General features: G+C 34.7%; 1 protein-coding gene across 4 annotated transcripts in view; it reads left to right on the forward strand.

Moving 5' to 3' along the window:
• LOC115969279 (cycloartenol synthase-like) overlaps positions 1 to 23,285 on the forward strand; it is a 51,088-nt gene that overhangs the window by 21,859 nt on the left and 5,944 nt on the right. For all 4 annotated transcript variants that reach the window (XM_031088898.1, XM_031088900.1, XM_031088901.1 and 1 more), the window contains 7 exons: positions 3,842 to 4,036; positions 5,804 to 5,888; positions 6,575 to 6,741; positions 9,417 to 9,605; positions 19,240 to 19,353; positions 19,508 to 19,630; positions 19,716 to 19,838. In XM_031088898.1, the coding sequence (XP_030944758.1) occupies positions 3,842 to 4,036; positions 5,804 to 5,888; positions 6,575 to 6,741; positions 9,417 to 9,605; positions 19,240 to 19,353; positions 19,508 to 19,630; positions 19,716 to 19,838 (996 nt within the window). The remainder of the gene's footprint in view (positions 1 to 3,841; positions 4,037 to 5,803; positions 5,889 to 6,574; positions 6,742 to 9,416; positions 9,606 to 19,239; positions 19,354 to 19,507; positions 19,631 to 19,715; positions 19,839 to 23,285) is intronic.

A 23,285-nucleotide genomic window follows, 5' to 3' on the forward strand; every position in this document is an offset into this window, starting at 1 on the left:
AATCTAACGGTAGGTTTGTCAAAATTCACATTGAATTAAGAAATATAGGGTTGGGTTCAAGTTAAACCAAATATAATTCTAAAAAATGTTACACCAACCAAAAAGTTATTATTGAATTTATATTTTGAAATCCCAACCATTTGATTACATATTCTATATGTTCTTAATATGCATGCTAATTTTCATGCCAGTCAGCTGTATTTTACCATTTGATCTTTTAACTCATCTTTTATGTCTTATTCTTAACTACAAAAACTTGAATTTAAAGAATTGATTGATGACATGGTTATTAATCTTTGATTACCTTGAAATTTTGTAAGCAAGAAAAATATATGAAGGTAATGTAATCTAACGGTATATTTTTCGAAATTCACATTAAATTAAGAAATATAAGGTTAGGTTCAAGTTACACCTAATGTAACTTTAAAAAATGTTACATCAACCAATAACTTATTATTGAATTCATATTTTGAAAATCCAACCGTTAGATTACATGTTCTATATGTTTTTAACATGCATGCCAATTTTTATGTCAATCAACTGTATTTTACCATTTGATTTTTAAACTCATCTTTTATGTGTTATTCTTAACTACCAAAACTTGAATTTAAAGAATTGATTGATGACATTGGTATTAATCTTTGATCACCTTGAAATTTTGTAAGCCTAAAAAATATATGAAGATAATATAATCTAATAGTAAATTTGTCAAAATTCACATTGAATTAAGAAATATTGGGTTGGGTTCAAGTTACATCTAATGTAACACTAAAAAATGTTACACCAACCAAAAAATTATTGTTGAATTCATATTTTGAAAATCTAACATTTGAATTACATGTTCTATATTTTCTTAACATGCATGCCGATTTTTATGCCAATCGGACATAATTTATCATTTGATCTTTAAACTCATCTTTTATGTGTTATTTTAAAATACAAAAACTTGAATTTAAACAATTGATTGTTGACATGGCTATTAATCTTTGATCACCTTGAAATTTTTTAAGCTTGAAAAATATATGAAGTGAATTTAATCTAACGGTAGATTTATCAAAATTCACATTGAATTAAAAAATATAGGGTTAGGTTCAAGTTATACCTGTTCTAACTTTAAAAATTGTTACAGCAACCAAAAATTATTATTGGATTCATATTTTGAAAATTCAACCGTTGGATTACATATTCAATATGTTCTTAACATGTATGCAAATTTTCATGCCAATTGGACGTAATTTACTATTTGATCTTTTAACTCATCTTTTATGCGTTATTTTAAACTATAAAAACTTGAATTTAAACAATTGATTGATGATATGGCTATTAATCTTTGATCACCTTGAAATTTTGTAAGCTTGAAAAATATATGAAGATAATTTAATCTAACGGTAGATTTATCAAAATTCACATTGAATTATGAAATATGGGGTTGAGTTCAAGTTATACATGTTGTAACTCTAAAAATTGTTACACCAACCAAAAACTTATTATTGAATTCATATTTTGAAAATTTGAAAGTTCAAATATGTGTATAAACACCCTTGAACGTTTAGACTCTCAATTTACAAATTAACCAATTCAAGCTTTAAGTCAAATAACTAGTGTGCGGAAAATGAACATAACCTATAATATAGAATTGGAAAAACAATCTAAGCCAAATTAAAATCACAACCCACGGTAGATAATAAAAGGCAAAGATAAAAGGGAAGGAAGATGCAAACACAAAGACAACACGCGATGTGTTATCAAAGAGGAAACCGAAACCCTCGGCGTAAAACCTCTCCGCCGCCCTCCAAGCGGTAAACAATCCACTAGAAAATGTAGTTGGGATATATGGACAGTAATAGACCCTCCAAGCCTAATCTACCCAGTGCACCTAAGCCTTCCAAGCTTCTTGCTCCAACGAGGATGTGCCAAACCTTTTTCTTTTCTAGCTTCCCGGATTCCGCTACTAGACCGTAGCATCAACCAATGTAAATTGGTTCCTTCCTAACTGCTTCCCAGAACACCAAACAGCCCTCTCACAGTGATGAATATGGTGAGAACAAGGTTTTGGTAAAATGCCTCTCAAGGGTTTGACAATGGAGAGGAAGAGAGTTGAGGAATTTGAAGAGACTCTAATGTCTAGATTGTAGGTGAATCAATCTTGTTTTTCTTTAAGGTTTCTCTCTCAAAATTCTCTCTAGAAGCTCTCTTTCATTTGTGGGTATAAGGGGTATTTATACTGAGGTGAGAGGCGAATGTGAAATGTTAGGTTTTACAAAACAGGGGTGGCTTGCGGCTTGGCCTCGCGACTTGACTGAGTCGCGAGATCTAGTCGCGAGATAACCGTATGGCCAGTTGTCTTGTTTTGTCCTGTAATGCTCCAGCTAGCATGACTGCTCACCTTCTGGTATGCTTGGCACGGGTGCTGCGTCTGGCAGCTTGCAGCCGCGAGCCACCCGCGAGATCAAGCCGCGAGTCTCTGTTTTCTTGCACACTCTTGAGCAATTAACACTCTATCTCACTCACTACCCTTACAACAAACCCACCTAAATACAGGGTTACTAAATGCTGAAATACAAGCAAATTTAACATGGAATAAAGCTAATAAGATGGTTGATTAAATTCAACCTAACAAAATCCAACCGTTTGATTACATGTTCTATATGTTCTTAACATGCATGCCAATTTTCATGCCAATCAACTATAATTTACCATTTGATCTTTAAACTCATCTTTTATGTGTTATTCTAAACTACAAAAACTTGAATTTAAAGATTTGATTAATGACATGGCTATTAATCTTTGATCACCTTGAAATTTTGTAAACATGAAAAATATATGAAGATAATGTAATCTAACGGTAGATTTGTCAAAATTTAAATTGAATTAGGAAATATAGGGTTGGGTTCAAGTTACATCTAATATAACTCAAAAAAATGTTACACCAACCTAAACTTATTATTGCATTCATATTTTGAAAATTCAAGGATTACTCGTTCTATATGTTCTTAATATGCTTGCCAATTTTTATGCCAATCAGATGTAATTTACCATTTGATCTTTAAGTGGGAAGGCGAAAAAAACGGAGAAAAATTTTGGGGTTGTGAAATTCAATGGTCTATTGCGGCAGTCCAACTTGCCGTTATAACTAAGAAAAAGTGCTGCAAAAAGGAGTCCCTATAGTGGCAGTTATACAAACCGCTGCTATAGCTCACATATTGCGGCTTTTATACCGCCACTATAGCATTTGCGCAAAATGATGTATTTATTGTGGCAGATTTTAGAGTGCTGCTATATCTACGTTACCGCCACCAAAACATATATATGGTGGCGGTTTTATGTCCCGCCACTGTAGGACATCGTAAAAGACTATATCTATAGTGGCGGTCCCAAAAAAGCCACAATAAACCCTATGTATAGCGGCGGTCCCAAAAAATGCTGCAATAGGCGACATATAGCGGCATTTTTTGCACCTATAGTGTCATCACCCTATACATGTGTTATCCATTTAATAAATAAAGAAAAAAAAGAGTGGTAGAAATTCAAATGTGATAATTTTGAGCTCAAAATTAAGGTGCTGATTTATTTGTCTTCTATAAGAAGTTATATATTGAATCTTGCCTTTACAAAAGCTAGTGTTCATCGTGCAAAATATAAGTTTAATGGGTTTCAATTTATGTTTTTTTCTTATGAAAAACAAGCATGAGATGGTAGGAATGTTCTCTCACTCGGTTAGTTACGTACACAAGTAAACGTTGCATGACCTTTTGCTAAGCTCAACCTTAATCTTCTCTTTTTTAATGTGATTTTTTTGGGGGGAAGATTGAGAATAACTTTATAGCTAAATGGGTTGCAGAATATTGATGGAGGTTGGGGATTACATATAGAAGGAACTAGCACAATGTTCTGTACAGCTCTCTGCTATGTCACCCTAAGATTGCTAGGTGAAGCAATGGATGGTGGGGATGGTTCCATGGAGAAAGCAAGAAAATGGACTCTTGATCATGGTGGCGTCACCTACATTCCATCATGGGGCAAGATGTGGCTTTCAGTTAAGCATATACTTCTTTATCATGTTCAAAAATCAAATATAAAGAATAAATAAAGGACTGTACATTTTTCTGTTTAATTATATTAGATTAGCAAGTGGTCCTAAGTTTAGACGAATAATTAATGATAAACCTTATAATCATTGCAGTTATCGAGTACATGAAATATATATAGATAAAATTTAAATTATTATTATTGTTGATATCATCTTGACTATAATTATCTTTCCTATTTATTTTAAATATTAGATTGTTTTTTATTCCAAAATTTAGTGTGGGTTAAAAGGTGGTTCTTTGTTTCCCCAAAAAAAAAAGATTATTTTTTATTCCAACATTTAGTATTAGGTTAAAAAGTGGTCCTTTCTTTGAAAAAAGAAAAAGAAAAAGAAAAAGAAAAAGAAAAAGAAAAAAAAAGGTGGACCTCAATGTATGTAGGTTTTTTTATTTTTATTTTTTATCATTAAGAAACAATGTATGTAGGTCTTGCTAGATAAAATTTGATAATTTCCATCACAATTATGATTACACAAGTGATGACGTCACTTAACTTATCATCATTATGGCTGGAATTATATTATAGAAAAATAATATCAATTATATATGGTCACGAATCTAAGTCAAAACCTGAATTCAATCCAATCTAATGAAAATACCTAGACCTAAATCATATTTGACCCCAAATTTAAAGAACCAAAAAACAGAAACCATATCAGTGGAGAGTATGGATTTGATAGAGGTAGAGGTGTGACTGTCAACTCAGTTTTTTCCACTCTCCACTTTCTATTTCTGACCAAATTTCTCTTTGTTGTTCGCTCTCTAGTTTCTACCACAATTCTACAGTCCCATGTTTAGATTAAAAAAAAAAAAAAACACTCCAGTGCCATAGAAATACACTATAATTTATCTAGTAACCCTTCTTCTTCTCTAATGACCCAGATAGCAAGTCAAAAAAAAAAAAAAAAATAAAATAAAATTCTAAACAAAACAAAATATGAAACTGAAACTCATGAAAGCAAAGGAACAATACCTAGAAACTGAAAATTCCTAATAACAATTTAGTTAGAATTTGATACAAAACCCAGAAATATAAAATTCCTAATAACAATTCAATTAGAATTTGATCTTCTAGGTTGTTTCCCTGATTTCAACGAAAATCCCTAAATTGATAGCAAACATAATTGAAGACAATAGGGTAAGAGATTAGTTGAAAATTACTGAGAAAGAAAGGTCTGATATCGAGAGTTCTTGGAATAGGCTTTTTTCGTGCTTATGTTGAAGGCCGCTTCATCTTCCTTTCTCCTTATTTCGGAAAAAAAGTAGAATGAAAAACGTCTCTGAATTCTGATCTTAGATTTAGCGGAAACTAAGAGAAAGGAATTTGGGAGACGTCATCTGCAAAATCGTGTTTTGAGATTTTTTGATTTCTTATGCCCAATCAATGTAGTTTTTACCATTTTGCCTCTTTCTCTGTTTCTTTCTCCATGTCCTAGCCTCTTTCTCTATTTCTTTCTTTGCATCCTTGGCCTCTCGCCTCTCTCTATTTCCATTTCTCTGTACCCTTTAATTTTAACTAGTTATTTTTTTTTGTTATTTATAATGAGAGGCTTTAAATGGTGTGTAGCATTTCCAAACAACAAAATTTATCCCTTTTTAACTTGTACGTGGCTGAATTTTAGATGGACATTTTTCCTACATGACAACACCTCCTTAATTGCAGGAAAAGGCTTCTGCTATTATATATAGTATATGATTATTGAAAAAATTTGTAGGTACTTGGGGTATACGAGTGGAGTGGCAACAATCCATTATCCCCAGAAATATGGCTTCTTCCTTACTTTCTTCCTGTACATCCAGGTTCTTCATTTTTGTCTTTTTTTTTTCTTTAATTTTTTAAATGGGGTTTCTTTATTGTTTGTATTTTTTTTTAAAAAAAATTTGGATAATGTTTAGTTATAAAATTAGTTTTAACCTTAAACTACAAACCTTACTCTATATTTTTTATTGGAAGTGAAGTTTGACAAATCCACCATTAAATTACATTTACTTTTTATATCCTCCATGCTTACAAAATTTCTTGTAAATTAAAGATCAATAGCTATATTATCAATAGATTTTTTAAATATTAAGTTTTTGTAATTTAAAATTATGCATAAAATAAAAGCTTATAGATCATGTAGCAAATAATATTCAATTCACACAAAATTTGACATCTGTTTAAGAGCATAAAAAACATACAATTTAACAGTTAAATTTTCAAAATATATATTAATATTTATTTTATTTAGTAAGATTGTAGCCTTAAGCTACAATCAATTTTGTAGCCAATCTTTGTCTTTTTTTATTTTTATTTTTTATGGGCCTCCTACTTTCTTTCTAAATTATTATTATTTTTTATGGGTCTTTGACTCTTTGTAAATTATATAATTGCACATGCCATGAAGTGTGCACCCTTAGAAATATTTAAAAAATAGGGACAACAAATTTCTTGCATCATCCAAAAAAAGAAAAAAAAAAGATAACATGGAGTGCAATGCATGCAGGACGAATGTGGTGTCATTGTCGGATGGTGTATTTGCCAATGTCGTATTTGTATGGGAGAAGATACGTGGGTCCCATCAACAGTATTATTCTCTCGCTCAGAAGAGAGCTCTATACTCAACCCTACCATCAAATCAATTGGGATCAAGCCAGAAATTTGTGTGCTAAGGTATGATTTTTTTTTTTTTGGAAGAAAGAAAATACATGAAGAATATGGTATTTGTTAAATCTAAGAGTGGTTCAAATTATTCCATAATTTTTTTTTGCTACAACTCTGATGTAATAGACTGTGAATGGTTGTCTATTACTTACACATGAACCTACCATTTTTTCTTACCACTCACACTTTACCACACCACAATTGTGACAAAAAATTTGTGTAATAATTTGTGGTTTTTTGAAATCTGAATAGTGTGCGTTCAATTGATAGCAATTTGATTATTGATGATACCATTTTTTGTTCTTTTGGGGGGTGGGGTGATTCTAACCAAAATGCAAGACCTATCAAGCAACGTGCATTTGATTGTTTGATTAATAGCAGTATGACTATTGATGATAGCAGTATGATTGTTGATAATACCATTTTTTGTTCTTTTGGGTGGTGGGGCAACTCTAACCAAAATGCAAGACCCAACTAGTAGTGTGCGTTCAATTGTTTGGTTGATATCAGCCTGAATATTGATGATAGCAAGTTGATTATTGATGAGGCAATTTTTTGTTCTTTTGGAGGGTGGCGGGGGATTCTAACCAAAATACAAGACGCAACTAGCGTGCATTCGATTATTTGATTGATAGTAGTTTGACTATTGACGATGCTTGTTTTTTTTTTTTTTTTTTGAGGGGCCGGGGTATGAGAGATTCTAATTAAAATGCTTCATTTCATTAGAAAATGAAGCAAGTGATGAATTTAATCATTTAATTTAAACTCCCTCCTTCAAATGTGAGCGCCCTTATTAAGTGGGCCAAGTGCATGATTTTTATTTATTTATTATTATTTATATTTTAAATGGAAGATAAGGTGGAGACACAAGATTGAAGGTAAGGTCTCTTACTCTGAATCATTGATACCATGATAAATTATTGATTGATACTAAAGTTTAAGTTGTTAGAAGTTAAATGGAAAATTTAATTATTTAATCGAACATAACTTTTTAATATTTTTGAATTAAATTCATACAAAATAATGAAAAATGAGAATAAAAGAAAATTTTTACATGGATTTTATTCCATAAAACAATTTTTTAAAAAGTCCCAACCAAAATATTTATTTGACATAAAAAATTAGATGAAGTGTTGTTGTTGTTATTTTTATTTTTTATAATTTGATATTTGGAGGAGGAGAAATTTGAATCTTGAATGTCTCACATAAAAATCTCATAAGATGCTAGTTGAGATACAAAATTATTATTTAGATGAAAATAATATGATAGATTGCCACCTACCTTTGTCCATATAGAAAGGCCAAAGAGATAAAAAAGAGAATGTGAGGACCGCAGGATATTCGTATTCCATCCTAAGTCAAAAAGGTCAAATAATTGAAATTAAAGTAAAAGACGTCCTTATAACCAATATATATTTGAAGTTTAATCAGATGCACACTTGAGGGAGTCAAAATGCTCATAGATGCAACCAAGAAATGAACGAGACTTTGCTAAAAAAAGAAAAAGAAAAGAAATGAATGAGACAAGCTCAAATCCCACGGTTACAGTAAGATATCTTTTATATTCTTAAAATTTTAAACTGAGGTCAAAAGACAAACACAGAATTGAAAGTCATTCCCCAAAAGAGGAACAAGTAGAACCTTGGTGATCGTACATCCTTGGTGCAATGGTTATTTTACAAATATAAGTGTTTGTGGGGTGTAGGGGGCAAGGACCGGGATTCAAGTCTCCAGAAGTGGATTTCACACACATATACACATAAATTGGGTTAGAATAGAATTTCTAACTTGTAAAAAAAAAAAAAAAAAAAAAAAAAAAAAAAAAAAACCTTGGTGATCAGATTTAAATATGATTATTATTTAAATGAACATGATGACTTGGCATGATAATAATGTATATAAAAATTAATAAAATATATGTATAAAATATTCTAACTATTTTCCAAATTTTAAAATCATTAACATATAAAAGATGAGGTGTGGTTAGGGTAGGCCTGAGACTCAAATATTCTTTTTTATTTGTTTATTTATATTTATGAAAGAGACTCAAATATTCTTGATATATTATAAATACCAAAAAGAATTATTGTTACCTACCTAGGGAGAAAAAAAGAGAGGAATTGCTAAGATCTATATCTCTTAAAATAATTTAGGGGTTTGTGACAGAATTACCTTCCAAAGAAAGACAAAAAGACGGAAAATGGAAAAGAGTTTTTATATATCTAATATCTCTTCTCCTTAAAAAAGATAAAAAGATATTTAAAAAAAAAAAAAAACTATAATTACATTTGTTAACTTTGACCAAAAATAATTTTTCTTTTTAAAATTGGTCATTTTAGTCCAATAACTTTGTCTAGAAATCATTTTAATTTTAACTTCAAACTTAAAAGGCTAAAATGAATTTTAGGTAAAACTATTGGACTAAAATGACCAATTTTAAACGTAAAAAACTAAATAATTTTTGGATAATATTAACTGTTGTAAATTACTTTTTTTTTAAAGAAAGAAGTATCCAAATAGTTGTGGACTTATGGGTTTAGGGGTTATAACCATCATAAAAGTCCATTTTACAATGATATGAACTCCTAGTCCCTCTTGTATGGGCCTTTTCCTCAACCTCAAATGCAATTTGTTAAAAGAAATATAAGGAAAAACCTTGTTTGAACAAGATGATAGTTTTACAGGAGGACCTGTATTGCCCACATTCGAAGGTACAAGACATGCTGTGGGGTTGTCTTGACAAGGTTGCGGAACCTCTCCTAATGCAATGGCCTTTCTCAAAGCTGCGACAGAAGGCTCTTGACACTGTGATGCAACATATCCACTATGAAGATGAAAACACTCGGTATATCTGCCTTGGTCCTGTTAATAAGGTATATACATTTTTCCTTGTTTATAAAGAAATGAAAAGCCAAATATTAGGGAAACATTGGTTTTGGACTGAGCCTAGGGTTGTGGTCCTGTGGATATTAAACCCTCCATATGGCTATGCATGCTTATGCACAAAAGTTAGAGCTGCTAATTTTTAGGTGAGTAAATGAGCCGAGTTGAAACAAGTATTAAAAGTTCATGGTTTATTTATTTAGTTTTATTTCGAAAATGAAATAGGCTCAATCTCATTACCAAGATAGATTACATATTTAAGTTTAATTCATTTTCTCGTCGAACAAACTTGAGCTTGGTTTAGTTTAAATTAATTAGAGAAGTTTGGGGAGAGGGGGAGCACTACACATGCAATTTAAAAATAAAATCGAAGTAACTAAATAATGTTGGGCCTCTTAAGAAGGCTATGCATGCTCACGCACAAAAGTTGAGTTGCTGATCTTTAGAATGTATATAAGCTTAGATGAGTATTAAAAGTTCATGATTTGTTATTTTATTTTATTTCAAACATGAGTTGAGCTCGAGCTTGAGCTGATCACTAAGTTTGCTTATACATTCAAGTTTAGTTCATTTTATTGTGAAACAAGTTTTAAGTTTCTTTATGAGCTACTTCATTGACTTATTCTTTCTCCATATATAGTAAACACTACGATTAATCTTTTTATATAATGTTTTTACAAATCCACGCTAATAATTATTAGCAAAATTATAATTATAATTATATTAATGGAATTAATTAGATAGAATGATTTTTATTTATGAACTTATAAAAGTTGGATTCGTTAACTTTTATTATTTAAAAAATATATAATTCTTACTATGGAATTGAGTATCTTACACAATCTAGTCTTAAGTTTATATATGTATACATTTATAAACATATATAAATATAAACATACTATACTATGTATAGTATATACTCAAATCAAGTATCATAGTTATGTTTGAACTTGGGTTATTTATTTCCGAGTCAAACTAGTGTTCTTCATCATAGTTTGATTTATTTAGGGTTTGTTTGGATATCACTAATTGCTAAAAATTGAAAACTGAAAACACTGTAACAAAATAATTTTTAAATGTGTGAATAGTGCCGTAGAACTCAATTTTAAAGGTTTTTTTGGCTGAATTCCTCACTTGTAGGTCCCGTGAATAGTACATGGGACCCACCATTTTTTAGCAAAATGCAGAAACGCATGTTCAACGTACGTTCCAAACACACACTTACAGTCTATTGAGCTCTATCAAAAGCGGAGAGGGAAGATTTTTTTTTTGGTCACGGGAAAGTTTCTCCAACTCACATGGCTTACTTAAAAGTCATATGACTTCTTTAAATAATTTAATAAATAATGTGATTTCATACACATAGATTGTCTATGAATACCATGTAATCTCTTCCAGCTTAGTTTGGTGGAAAACTACATGTTTCCAAGAATATAACCTAATTTCAGCATTTTTTATTTCGTTTATCAGCTGTGTTTTCTCTTTCTTTTTATTTTTATTTTTATTTTTATTTTTTATTTTAATAAAATTGTCTTTGTGTTAGTTTTAATACTTCATGTAACTACCTCTTAACAAGGAATACTTTTGGACTCTCCTTGGGATCACAGCTCACAGCCTTCCTCATCCCCATGATTTTAATTAACTATTTTTTTTAATAAATGACTTGGTTAGTCTTCTAGCTAGACAAAGTTTTTTTGTTAATTGTTCCTCTTAAAAAAATAAAAGTATTTTGTTAATATTATTCTAGTTAGCGTGAATGTTCAGATTTATGACCCTTCGTTTTGATTTGAGCCCTCTCTTTCTTTATTCAATTTGGTCATTCCAAACTCCAAAGCCAACAACTGCTACAATCTAGAATCCAGCATTGTTCACACAAAACCACATATATAATTATATGTCATAGTATATATATGGTGTGATGATGCTGAAAATACCACCAGTAAGCCGCACTACAAACGGCACCTGCACAATGAAAAGAAAGGACCTAGCAGAGAGTACCGGTGTGGTACCGGCCAAACCCCCTCCGAAGGTCAAGTCAGAATTATTCTCACTGCTCTAGAGTGCTAGAGAGGGTCAATTATGCGTACCTTGGTTTGTGAGGGAGCATGGTTTTTATAGTAGTAGGGTTTGCCTCCTTTTTCTTGGAGTAGAAGTCTTTTCCTTATTGGAGTCTCCTTGGTGTATTTTGCGGGATTCTTTCCATATAGGAGTCCTTAGGTTTCATGAAGCGTGGGGAGCAAGTTATTTACTTATACACGCAAACGTGGTGATCAAGTTCAATGACTGAAGCCATCAGTTTATGTTGTTCCGTCAGATTCATCACCGTCAGCTTCAGGATGTCCAGCTTTATGATACTCTACGTGGAGTTCCTTCACACCATATCGCCGTCAGCTCTTTAGAAACGCTGACGGCAAAGTGGAGTTCCTTCACACCAAATTGCCGTCAGCTCTTTAGAAATGCTGACGGCAAAACGTGTTCCGTTAACCTTGTCCTTCACTTATTTTATCCTTATCATGGTGAACATTATATGACTATATATATATATATACACACACATCAACATTTTCAAGACATCCACATGAGCAGTATATATATTGAGATTGGAAGCTATCCACGGGATATATTATATATTACAGTTTTGTTAAAAAAAATTGATATGACAGTGTGTTCCGTACATTTAATTCATAAAAAATGGCACTACATTAGTGCATTTTATAGTTTCTATTGGATATTTTTCGCTACTTTATTAGTTTATGTAATACTTATAAAATTCATTTAAAAAAAAATACAATTGCACCTTAATAAACAAATATTTTATGAAGGTTATATAAAAGATAATCTTTTTGTTATGAGTATATAAAATATAACCTTTATAAACAAATAAACAAATTTATTTTTTTTGGGCAAAAACCTAATCCTAACGCATACTGTGTTACATGTATTTTGCAAAAAGAGTTTCCATACCATTTTTTTTTTTCTTTTATGGGAAATTTGTAGGATTCTTTTATGGTGCGTTCATCATGGTAGGCTTGAGATAGAAATGGTGTAATTTTTGAAAATTAATAAAAATTTTGTTGTTTGTTTATCAAAATTACTATTCCATGAACATCTCAATTTTTATGAATGGCAAGATTTCTAACTCTCACATTTTAGATAAGAACAATTCTCGTATATCTTGTACACAATTACTAATGTAGTACTTAAATCTAATTATTTTTCTTGTTCTTTCTTAAAAATAACTACATTAGAATTGAGTTTAGAAGGGAAAAAAAAAATCTATTTTTCATCAAATAGTATGTTTATCAATGTTCAATGGTATTTTTTATATTAAAAAAATATCCATAAGGATCAATATGAATTATGTAATTATTAAAATAAAATGTTATATGTATACACGGATTTTATACAATGGAAATTTTTATATTTTAATATACTATGTTTCTATAATATGATATAGACTTGAATTCTAAGGATTATTTTTATTCTTACAATTAGTGGGGCATTGGAACCCAGTTTCTTCATTAGGAGACGCGCAACACCATTGAACAATAAGTCCCTTGCTTAAAAGTGTATCCAAACAACATACATATCAATTCTCAGAAATTTTAATTTTGTGAGTTTAAACTCTCAATAATTTATAGCTTTCTTTAGTTGAAATTCTCAACAACGACAAAGCTCCATTAAAACATTCATTTCCATAACCGTTATAAGTTTTTTTTTTTTTTTTTTTTTTTTGGGGACATAGATAACCGTTATAGGTTTTAATATCCTTAATTTTTGGTAATTTACATGTAAGGTTTTGAGTTTTTTTTTTTCTTTTTTTGAGAAGAAGGTTTTGACTTTTTAGAGAGAGAGAGAGATACAGAGAGAGTAAATATATGACATTCTAAATTTAATGTTTTAATTATAATAAGACCATAAAAACACTTGATGTATGAAGAATATGCGATTATTTTAAAAGAAGCAAAGAATACCCAAGAATGATTCGTGTGTGTCTATATATATATATGTGTGTGTGTGTATGTATGTATGAGCAAAACTTAAGTATAGTACTTAAGTGCTGTTTCTTAGATTCCCTTCGTAAGATTTTATCATGTAAATTTTTTTTCATGTGTTGAAAGTATATTTTTTAGTTAAATAGCCACATGGCAGAATATGAAGAGAGAAACCCAAGGAACAGTACCTAAGGTACTGTACCTAAATTTTGTCATATAAATATATCTATATATATATATATATATATTTGTAAGGAGAATGGTTCATGACTTGTTGCAATCGACTTTAGACTTCCTACATTAAAGTATTTGTATTATTCTTTGTTTCTCTCTCTCCCCCCAAAAAAAAATTTGTAAGAAAGCAGAAAAGTTTTCATAAATTTAATTACCTCTACAACCAATGAGCTCCACTTATTTGTTGTTCTTTTCTTTTGGTTTTATTTTTGACATTTTTAAATACACTAATGTAAGGGCTACTAAGGCCGAAAATTGTTTTTCAATCAGGAAATTCTCTATAACTAAAATCATATGTTCAACCAGCCAATTTCACGTAAAGAAATTTGGAGATATTGGAACGTCTAGATACAAGTTAGCTTAGTTTTTGTTACATTTTTATGAAAAATATAGAGAAAAGAAAGCATTGAAAAAAAAAAAGGATGTTAGGATTATGGGGTTCAACTTAACCGCTTATGTCTATAGAGGAAGCTTATGACAACTCTTTCTTTACTGATGATGCCGAAAATATCACCAATAGGTCACACAGCACTCACGACTCGAAGCGAACCTGCACAACAAAAACAGTCGAAAGAAAACCTTAGAGAGCACCGATGTGGTGCCGGCCAAATACTCTCCAAAGGTCAAGTTAGAACTATTTTCACAACTCTAGAGTGCTAGAGAGGGTAAATTAGTGGAGAAAGTTGAACGAAAGAAAGTACGTTACCCGGTGTTATCATATGATCTGTTGAGGCGGTTTTGGCCAACCGGTTGGCGAGCTCATTTTCTTCCCTGGGAATTTGGATGACCTTGGCTTCCAGGTCGTTGATTCTCGCCTTTACTTGATCAAGATATCTCCTCAACCTTTCCCCTTTGCATTCATAATCTCTGTTCACATGATTGGTTACGACCTGAGAGTCGCAGTAAATGATTACGCTCTTGGCTCCTGCGGCTTTGGCTAGGTCAAGGCCTGCTACCACTGCTTCGTATTCCGCTTCATTGTTGGTGGTGGGGAAGTCTAGACGGACCATACATTCAATCCTGTCTCCTTTAGGTGACAGCAATACGATATCGGCTCCTCCGGCTCGCCTATTGGATGATCCCTCGGTATATATGCTCCACTGAGGGGACTCTTCTGCCCCCTTGTCTGCGTCACGAGTAAATTCTGCTATGAAGTCTGCTACGATCTGTCGTTTAATGGCTGCACATGGGCGGTATTTGATATCAAATTCGGTTAACTTTATCGCCCACAATGTCAGTCAACCCGCAGCTTCAGGATTGCTCAATGCCCTTCGCAAGGGCTTGTCGGACATTACATTCACGGTATGGGCTTGAAAGTAGGGCTTGAGCTTGTGAGCCGCCGTGACTAACGCAAAAGCGAGCTTCTCCATAGGTGGGTACCTTTCTTCGGCACCGCGGAGCGCCCGACTGGCGTAGTATACAGGCTTTTGTACCCTGTCCTCTTCTCTAAATAAGGCCGCGCTGACTGCGACAGGGGAGACAGCCAAGTAGAGGAAGAGTTCTTCACCTGGTTGCGAGGGACTCAGAAGAGGTGGTGAGGATAGATAGACTTTTAACTCCTCGAATGCTCGCTGACACTCGTCTGTCCACTCGAAAGACTTCTTTAACGTGCGAAAGAAGGGCAAACACTTATCCGTGGCTCTCGACACGAATCTATTTAATGCCGCTATCTTTCCGTTAAGGCTTTGTACTTCCTTTACATTTCTCGGGGGTGCCATCTCTATTATGGCTCGGATTTTGTCCGGATTAGCCTCAATCCCCCTTTGAGATACCATAAATCCCAGGAATTTTCCTGCTGTTACGCCAAATGCGCATTTTCCCGGATTGAGCTTCATGTTATAGGATCGAAGCGTGCCGAATGTTTCCCTAAGATCTTCCAGGTGGTCTTCCTTCTTCCGGTTCTTTACTAGCATGTCATCAACATAGACCTGGACATTTCTCTCGATTTGCTGTGCGAACATCTTGTTCATCAACCTTTGGTACGTCGCTCCCGCATTTTTTAGGCCAAATGGCATTACCTTGTAGCAGAAGAGGCCTTGACTGGTCACGAACGAAGTCTTCTCCTGATCAGTCTCGTGCATGCGGATCTGGTTATAACCTGAGAAAGCGTCCATGAAGTTCAGTAATTGGTGTTGGGCTGTCGGGTCTACTAGGACGTCGACCCTTAGAAGGGGATAGCTATCTTTGGGACATGCCTTGTTAAGATCGGTGAAGTCCACGCATATCCGCCACTTGCCGTTCGCTTTTTTAACCATTACTACGTTCGCTAACCAATCGGGATAGTAGACTTCCCTAATGAAGCTCGCCTCTTGTAGTTTGCGGACTTCTTCCGCTATTGCTTGGTCTCGTTCCGAGGCGAACACTCTCTTCTTCTGTCGGACGAGTGGAAAGGAGGGTAATACATTCAATTTATGTACCGTGACCGAGGGATCGATTCCTGGCATGTCGTCATGACTCCAGGCGAACACATCTTGATTGCTCCTTAAGAAAGCTATGAGCTCTTGGCGGATTGCGGGTTTGGCGAGCGTTCCGATCTTGGTTGTTCGGTCCGGATTGGAGCTGTCGAGAGTTATCTCCTCTAGCTTCTCTGTTGGTTCTGCCACCGTTCGGTGCTCTTCTATGTTCAAGGCCTGGATTTGGTCTTCCATCTCCATCATAGCCACATAGCATTCCCGTGCGGCTATTTGACTTCCGCGGAGCTCTCCTGCTCCATAATCCGTAGGAAATTTGATCATTAGGTGGTAAGTTGATGTCACCGCCTTCCACGAGTTGAGCGTGGGTCGTCCGAGGATAGCATTGTAAGGGGACGAGTAATCGACCACCAGGAAGGTTACGTCCCTAGTGATTTGCTGGAGATAATCGCCTACCGTCACTGGTAACGTGATCGCGCCCAAAGGGAATACCCGGCTCCCTTCGAAACCAACGAGCGGGGCGTTCGTCGGCGTCAATTGCTCCTTGTCAATCCTCATTTGCTGGAACACCAGATAGTACAAGATATTAGCTGAGCTGCCATTGTCGATCAACACCCGGTGCATGTTGTAGTCTCCTACCCGCATGCTGACAACAAGGGCATCATCGTGTGGATGGTGTAGGCGTCGTGCATCTTCTTCTGAGAACCCGATAATGGGGCCTTCTCTCCTTGCTATTTTCGGCACGGTGCTTGTCAGCTGGACGCTCTGCACCATCCGGAGGTACGTTTTGCGAGCCTTTTTTGAAGACCCAGCTGCAACTGTTCCTCCAATTATCATCCTTATGTCCCCTATGGGAGGTCTTGGTCGCTCGTTCTCTCGCCAGGGGTGTTGTTCTTGCGGGGGTGGATCCGTTCTCTCCTTGCTGACTAACTTTTACAGCTTCCCTTGTCGGATAAGGGCTTCAATTTGCTGCTTCAAGTCATAGCAATCGGCTGTGTCGTGACTATGGTCACGGTGGAAGCGGCAATATTTGTCCCTGGATCGTTTGTTGGGATCACTCTTCAGCTTTGCCGAAAACGTCAAGGCCCCTTCGTCCTTAATCTGTATTAGGACTTGGTCTATTGGAGCGGTTAACGGGGTGAAACTTGTGAACCTTCCGCCCATGAGTTTAGGGCGTCTCTCCTCCCTTCGGTCTCCCATCCTGCCTTTCTTCCGCCCCTGGTTCTGTCGGGGGTCTTCTTGTCTGTCTCTTTTCTTGGGCCTATCTTCTCGGGCTAATAGCGTGTCTTCAGCGTTCATATATTTGGTGGCCCTGTAAAGTACCTCTGACATGGTCTTTGGGTCGTTTTTGTATAGGGAGAACAAAAACTTACCCCCCTTCAGCCCATTCGTGAATGCTGCTACCAGTATCTTGTCGTTGGCTTCGTCGATTGAGAGCGCCTCTTTATTGAAGCGTGATATGTAGGCCCTTAATGTCTCCTCCTCTCGCTGCTTGATATTCATTAAACAAGCTGTGGACTTCTTATACCGATGTCCTCCAATGAAGTGCGTAGTAAATTGAGCGCTAAGCTCCTTGAAGGTGCTGATGGAGTTGGGTGCTAGCCGGCTGAACCAAATCCTTGCTGCGCCCTTTAGGGTTGTAGGAAAGGCCCTACACATAATCGCGTCTGCCACTCCCTGAAGGTGCATCAGGGTCTTGAAGGTCTCTAGGTGATCTAGAGGGTCCTTGACCCCGTCATAACTATCCATATTTGGCATGCAGAACTTACTTGGCAGGGGGAAGGAATTGACGGTTGTTGTAAATGGCGAGTCAGTTCGGTTGACAAGGTCATCAAGATCACTGGACACCCGTCCCTTGAGAGCGTTCATCATCACTTCCATCTGTTCCTTCATCGCCTGCATCTCCGCGATGATGGGTGGCGGAGCCGTATCTGCCAGAGAAGGAATGCTAGTGTCCAGTCGCTCTGGTCTGCTTGGGGCGTTGCTCTCCTGTGGTCCTTCGTGATTCCTCCTTTCAGCGCTGGTCCCTTCTTGATCTGCTCCTTGGTTATTGGTCGCCACATTTTTCTGGTTCAGCTGCTCTTGCAGGTCGTGGTTTTGTTTGGTGAGGCGCTCCACGGCTGTGGCGAGCGTCCTGACCTGTCTCTCAAGAGCAGTCGTAGGGGCTTCTTCTTCTTGAACGTCGTTAGTGGTCGCCATTGAGCGAGTGAGTACCATGTAACTCTTTTGTCTAGGAAGCGATAATGTGCTACGCTTCCCACAGACGGCGCCAACTGATGATGCTGAAAATATCACCAATAGGTCACACAGCACTCACGACTCGAAGCGAACCTGCACAACAAAAATAGTCGAAAGAAAAGCTTAGAGAGCACCGGTGTGGTGCCGGCCAAATACTCTCCGAAGGTCAAGTTAGAACTATTTTCACAACTCTAGAGTGCTAGAGAGGGTAAATTATGCGTACCTTGATTTGTGAGGGTATTGAAGCTTTTATAGTGGAAGAAAATCGGCTTCCCTTCCTTGGACTAGAAGTATTTTCCTTATGGGACTCTTCCTCTAACAATCCCAAGCGTGATGGACAAGTATTACCTTGTAGAGTGGGTTTTTCACTAAGGCGGATCTTCTAGAATTCTCTTTGTGCGAATATCTTGATTTTCCTAGGGTTCCCTCGGATTCCAAACGTGTTCATCAAGTATTTTAAGTGACACTAAGTCCTCGGCCCACGCTTAATATTGGCCCATGAGTCCGAATTCGTCAGGCCCAATGTTCCGCGATTTCTTACCCCATCATTTACTATAATTTCAAATTTTGTTACAATGAGCAAAATATGGGGTATTTATAGGAGATTAAATATTAAACTAAACATACAATAAACCATTATTAATTGACTTACGTTACAAGTAAAATACTTGATATCTCTAACATTAGCTATTGGACTTGATGTCTCTAACAGTTTTGAAGCAAAACATATTCCATTATAAATACAGGTACTAAACATGGTCTGTCGTTGGGTGGAAGATCCAAATTCAGAGGCGTATCAGTGTCACCTTGAAAGAATCAAAGATTATTTATGGGTAGCTGAAGATGGAATGAAAATGCAGGTTCTAATTCAAAAGCTTGTTCCCGTGTGAACTTAGCTTTTCTATATTTCTTTATCTTGGCACCAAAATGTTCAACTAAGTTGAGTAATGAGAAAATATTTTTTTTTGAGGTGTGAGATATGACATTGATGTAAATTAAATGTTTCAATGATAGGGATATAATGGTTCTCAACTATGGGATGTGGCACTTGCGGCTCAAGCAATCCTGGCTACCGACCTTGTAGACGAATATGGTTCAATGCTTAAAAAGGCGCACAATTTTATAAAAAATACACAAGTAATGCTACATTAAAGTTTAAACAAAAATAAGATTAATCATCAAAAAAGTATATTCATTTTGTAATTTTTGTTCGGATATGAAGGTTAGAACAAACAGCTCAGGTGATCTTCATTACTGGTATCGCCATATTTCAAAGGGTGGATGGCCCTTCTCAACTCCAGACAATGGTTGGATTGTGTCAGATTGTACAGCTGAAGGTTTGAAGGTAACCTTTTGTCTTACATAATCTTATTTCTTAGATTTTACTGAGTTGTTCTGTCAGCTGAACATAATGCGTGATTTGCGGTATAATGATGCATGATTTAAGCTCTAGTCCAGTGCATTAAACCCATTGCGATGCAGACATGTAGTTGGCTTAATATATTGGGTCCAGTCCGTGATACATTGTTTATATGGAGGAAACAAAGGTACAGTTTCATGTATACTATACTTTAAGTTACAAAATTTAATACCAACACATCTAAAATATCTAAAAGATGATGAAACGTAAAATTTATTATTACTATGTCCTGTTGAGCTACATAGAATTTCAGTTCATTTCTGTTCACTTCGGTCTATTTTGGTCCAATTCGATTCACTTTGATCCATTTAAGTCCACTTAGGTCTAATTTAGTTTGTTCAGTCCACTTTGGTCCATTCAGTCCATTTTAGATTAATTGACCCTTAAATAAATATATAAATATATATATATATATATATTTGCAATTTGCCTTTTCAATTTTGGGCTCAAAATATTATTGTTATTTCTTAATTTTTGGGTTAAAAGTATAAAAGTTTATTCTATTTGAATAAAACTCTTTAGTTTTGGGCTAAAAAGTATAAATAAAATAAGCATTATAAATTACATATATAAGAGATCAACGGATAAAGTCTTTTGCAGTTGAATAAGAGATTTGAAATTTAATTCCCACTTACACAAAAAACTAATTAGTGTCTTAATTTGATGATAAAAGAGCAATTATCAAGAGCAAATGTCCTAAGTTGAAACTACATGTAAAAATAATTAGATATATATATAGACTCTAAAAATGCAATAAAAATGATAAATATTCAAAATATCACATTAAAATTCAACTTTCAACGATATAGGCATTATATTTGGAAAGAAAAAGAGCTACCATTCTAAACTTATATAATAATTTAAATTTAATGTAACATGTTACACCTGCTATTTTAAAAAAGCAATTTCAATAACATCTTGTCCATTTATATATATATATATATATATATATATATATATATATATATAAATATTATAATTATGCAATTTAAATCTTTTTATTAAATAAAAATTTTCATATGTATATATATATATATATCACTATGTATTATTTTTTATTGCAAAGTACATTATATGTTTTATTACATAAAACATATAAAAATAGGAAATGCTTTTTGAAAGTTCAATAAGTGTATAAAACACCTTGAACGTTTAGACCCCCAATTTACAAATTACTAATTCAAGCTTAATATCAAACAATTAATGTGCAGAAAATGAACGTAAGCTTAATATAGAATTGATAAACAATCTAAACCAAATAAATTCACATCCACAACAGAAATTAAATAGAAAATATTAAGGAAAGAGAGATGCAAACACAAGGCCAACACTCGATGTGTTATCAAAGAGAAAACCGAAGCCTTTGGGGTAAAACCTCTCCGCCGCCCTCCAAGCGGTAAATAATCCACTAAAGAATGTAGTTGGGATACATGAACAACAGAAGACCCTCCAAGCCTAATCTACCCAATGTACCTAAGCCCTCCAAGCTCCTACTCCAACGAGGTTACGCCAAACCTATTTCTTCTTTAACTTGCCGGATTTCGCTACTTGACCATAGCATCTACCAATATGAAATTGGTCATTTCTTAACTACTTCCCAAACACCAAATAGCCTCCTCATAGATATGGATATAGTGAGAAAAGGTTTTGGTTATGTACCTCTCAAGGATTTGACAATGAAGAGGAAGAGAGTAGAGGAATTTGAAGAGTCTCTATGTGAAGATTGTGGATGAATCAATCTTGTTTTTCTCTAGGGTTTCTCTCACAAAATTCTCTCTGGAAGCTCTCTCAATATCGTGGGTATAAGGGTATATATATAGTAGGGTGAAAAGGAATGTGAAAAGTCAGTTTTTCCCAAACAGGGTGTTCTGGCTACTTGACCTCGCGACTGGGTTGAGTCGCGAGTTCAAGCCGCGAGCTAACGGCCTGGTCAGTCTGGGACTTTTGTCCTGTAGTGCAACAGCTGGCACGACTCTTTACCTTCTGGCATGCTTGGCACGCATGCATCTTTTTGGCGGCTTGCAAGCCGCGAGCCACCCGCGAGATCCAGTCGCGAGTCCCTACTTCTTTGCACAATCTTGAGCATTTCTTCACACTCTCTCACACACTACCCTTACATGATTCCCACCTAAATACAGGGTTACTAATTGCTAAAATACAAGCAAATATGGCATGGAATAAAGCCAACAAGATGGTTGATAAAATTCAACCTTACACTTTTAAATAACACATACACTATTTAACATGCATCGCGTGTGTTTATGACTAGTGGTTCTAATTATATTGACCAATGTTGCCAGCTACTTAATTAAATTCAAATACATATTTGTAGTGATCTATGCAGCATATACATTATTATATTTCTTAAAAACAATTAAATTCATTTGAATTTAATTGAATAATATAAGGTAGGGGCATAATCGGTTCAGTTCAGTTGGTTTTCTTAGTGTTTGGCCAACCAAACCAAAATTTTCGGTTTGTAAATTTCTACACAGAAACCGACCAAAATAATTGGAAATCAATCGGTTTCAGTTTATTTCAGTTTTGGTCAGTTTTCAGTTTATTAGCTTTAATCTCGTAAACAATAGCATTGATTCAGTATTTAACAAAACCCAAAATACAAAAAAAAAAAAAAAAAAAGAAAAAAAAAGAGGGTTATCAAGATTTTCAAAACCCTAACTTTAATCACATATAAAAAACAAAGCAATAGAGAGTCATAGAGAGAGACAGAGCTGTTGAAGTGTTGAACGAAGCAAGTCAAGAAAGAAAAGGGAAGAAAGAGAGAAGAATCATACCGATGATCAAAAGAAGCCTCAAGCCATTGATCAAAAGAGAGTGAGAGTGAAAGAAAGGGGAAATCGGCGTGTGGAGGTCAGCGACAGAGGCAGAATCGGACTGTAAAGTGGAGTGTGGAGGCGGAGGCTATTTGGGAGTGAGTGAAAATTGAAAAGTGTGAGGCTGTGAGCCATGGGGTATGTAGGGTAGGGTTTCTAAAATTTTTCTTTTGTTTTTACTTAATCTAATGTGTTAATGGGGTTTATATAGCAAGAGTCTCAAACGTGTGGGTTTTAAAAAAACAAATGCTAGACTGATAGGCTAAAAATGTATTGGCCCATTTGGTAAATTAATCAATTAATTAGACAAGTTAATTAATTAGATTCAATTACATGCAATAAGCGTGGTAGCATAAAAAAAATCACCAACTAAGTTAAATGTAGTTTAATTAATTAGATTCAATTACATGCAATAAGCATGGTAGCACAAAAAATTACCAACTAAGTTAAATGTAGTGGAAAATAAATTTGACACAGCTGATTTGTTTACGAATGAGAAAAACTACTGAGACAAAACCCCACTAGGTGAATTTAAGGT

Source organism: Quercus lobata, chromosome 11, assembly GCF_001633185.2.
Source record: "Quercus lobata isolate SW786 chromosome 11, ValleyOak3.0 Primary Assembly, whole genome shotgun sequence".
Lineage (NCBI taxonomy): Eukaryota > Viridiplantae > Streptophyta > Magnoliopsida > Fagales > Fagaceae > Quercus > Quercus lobata.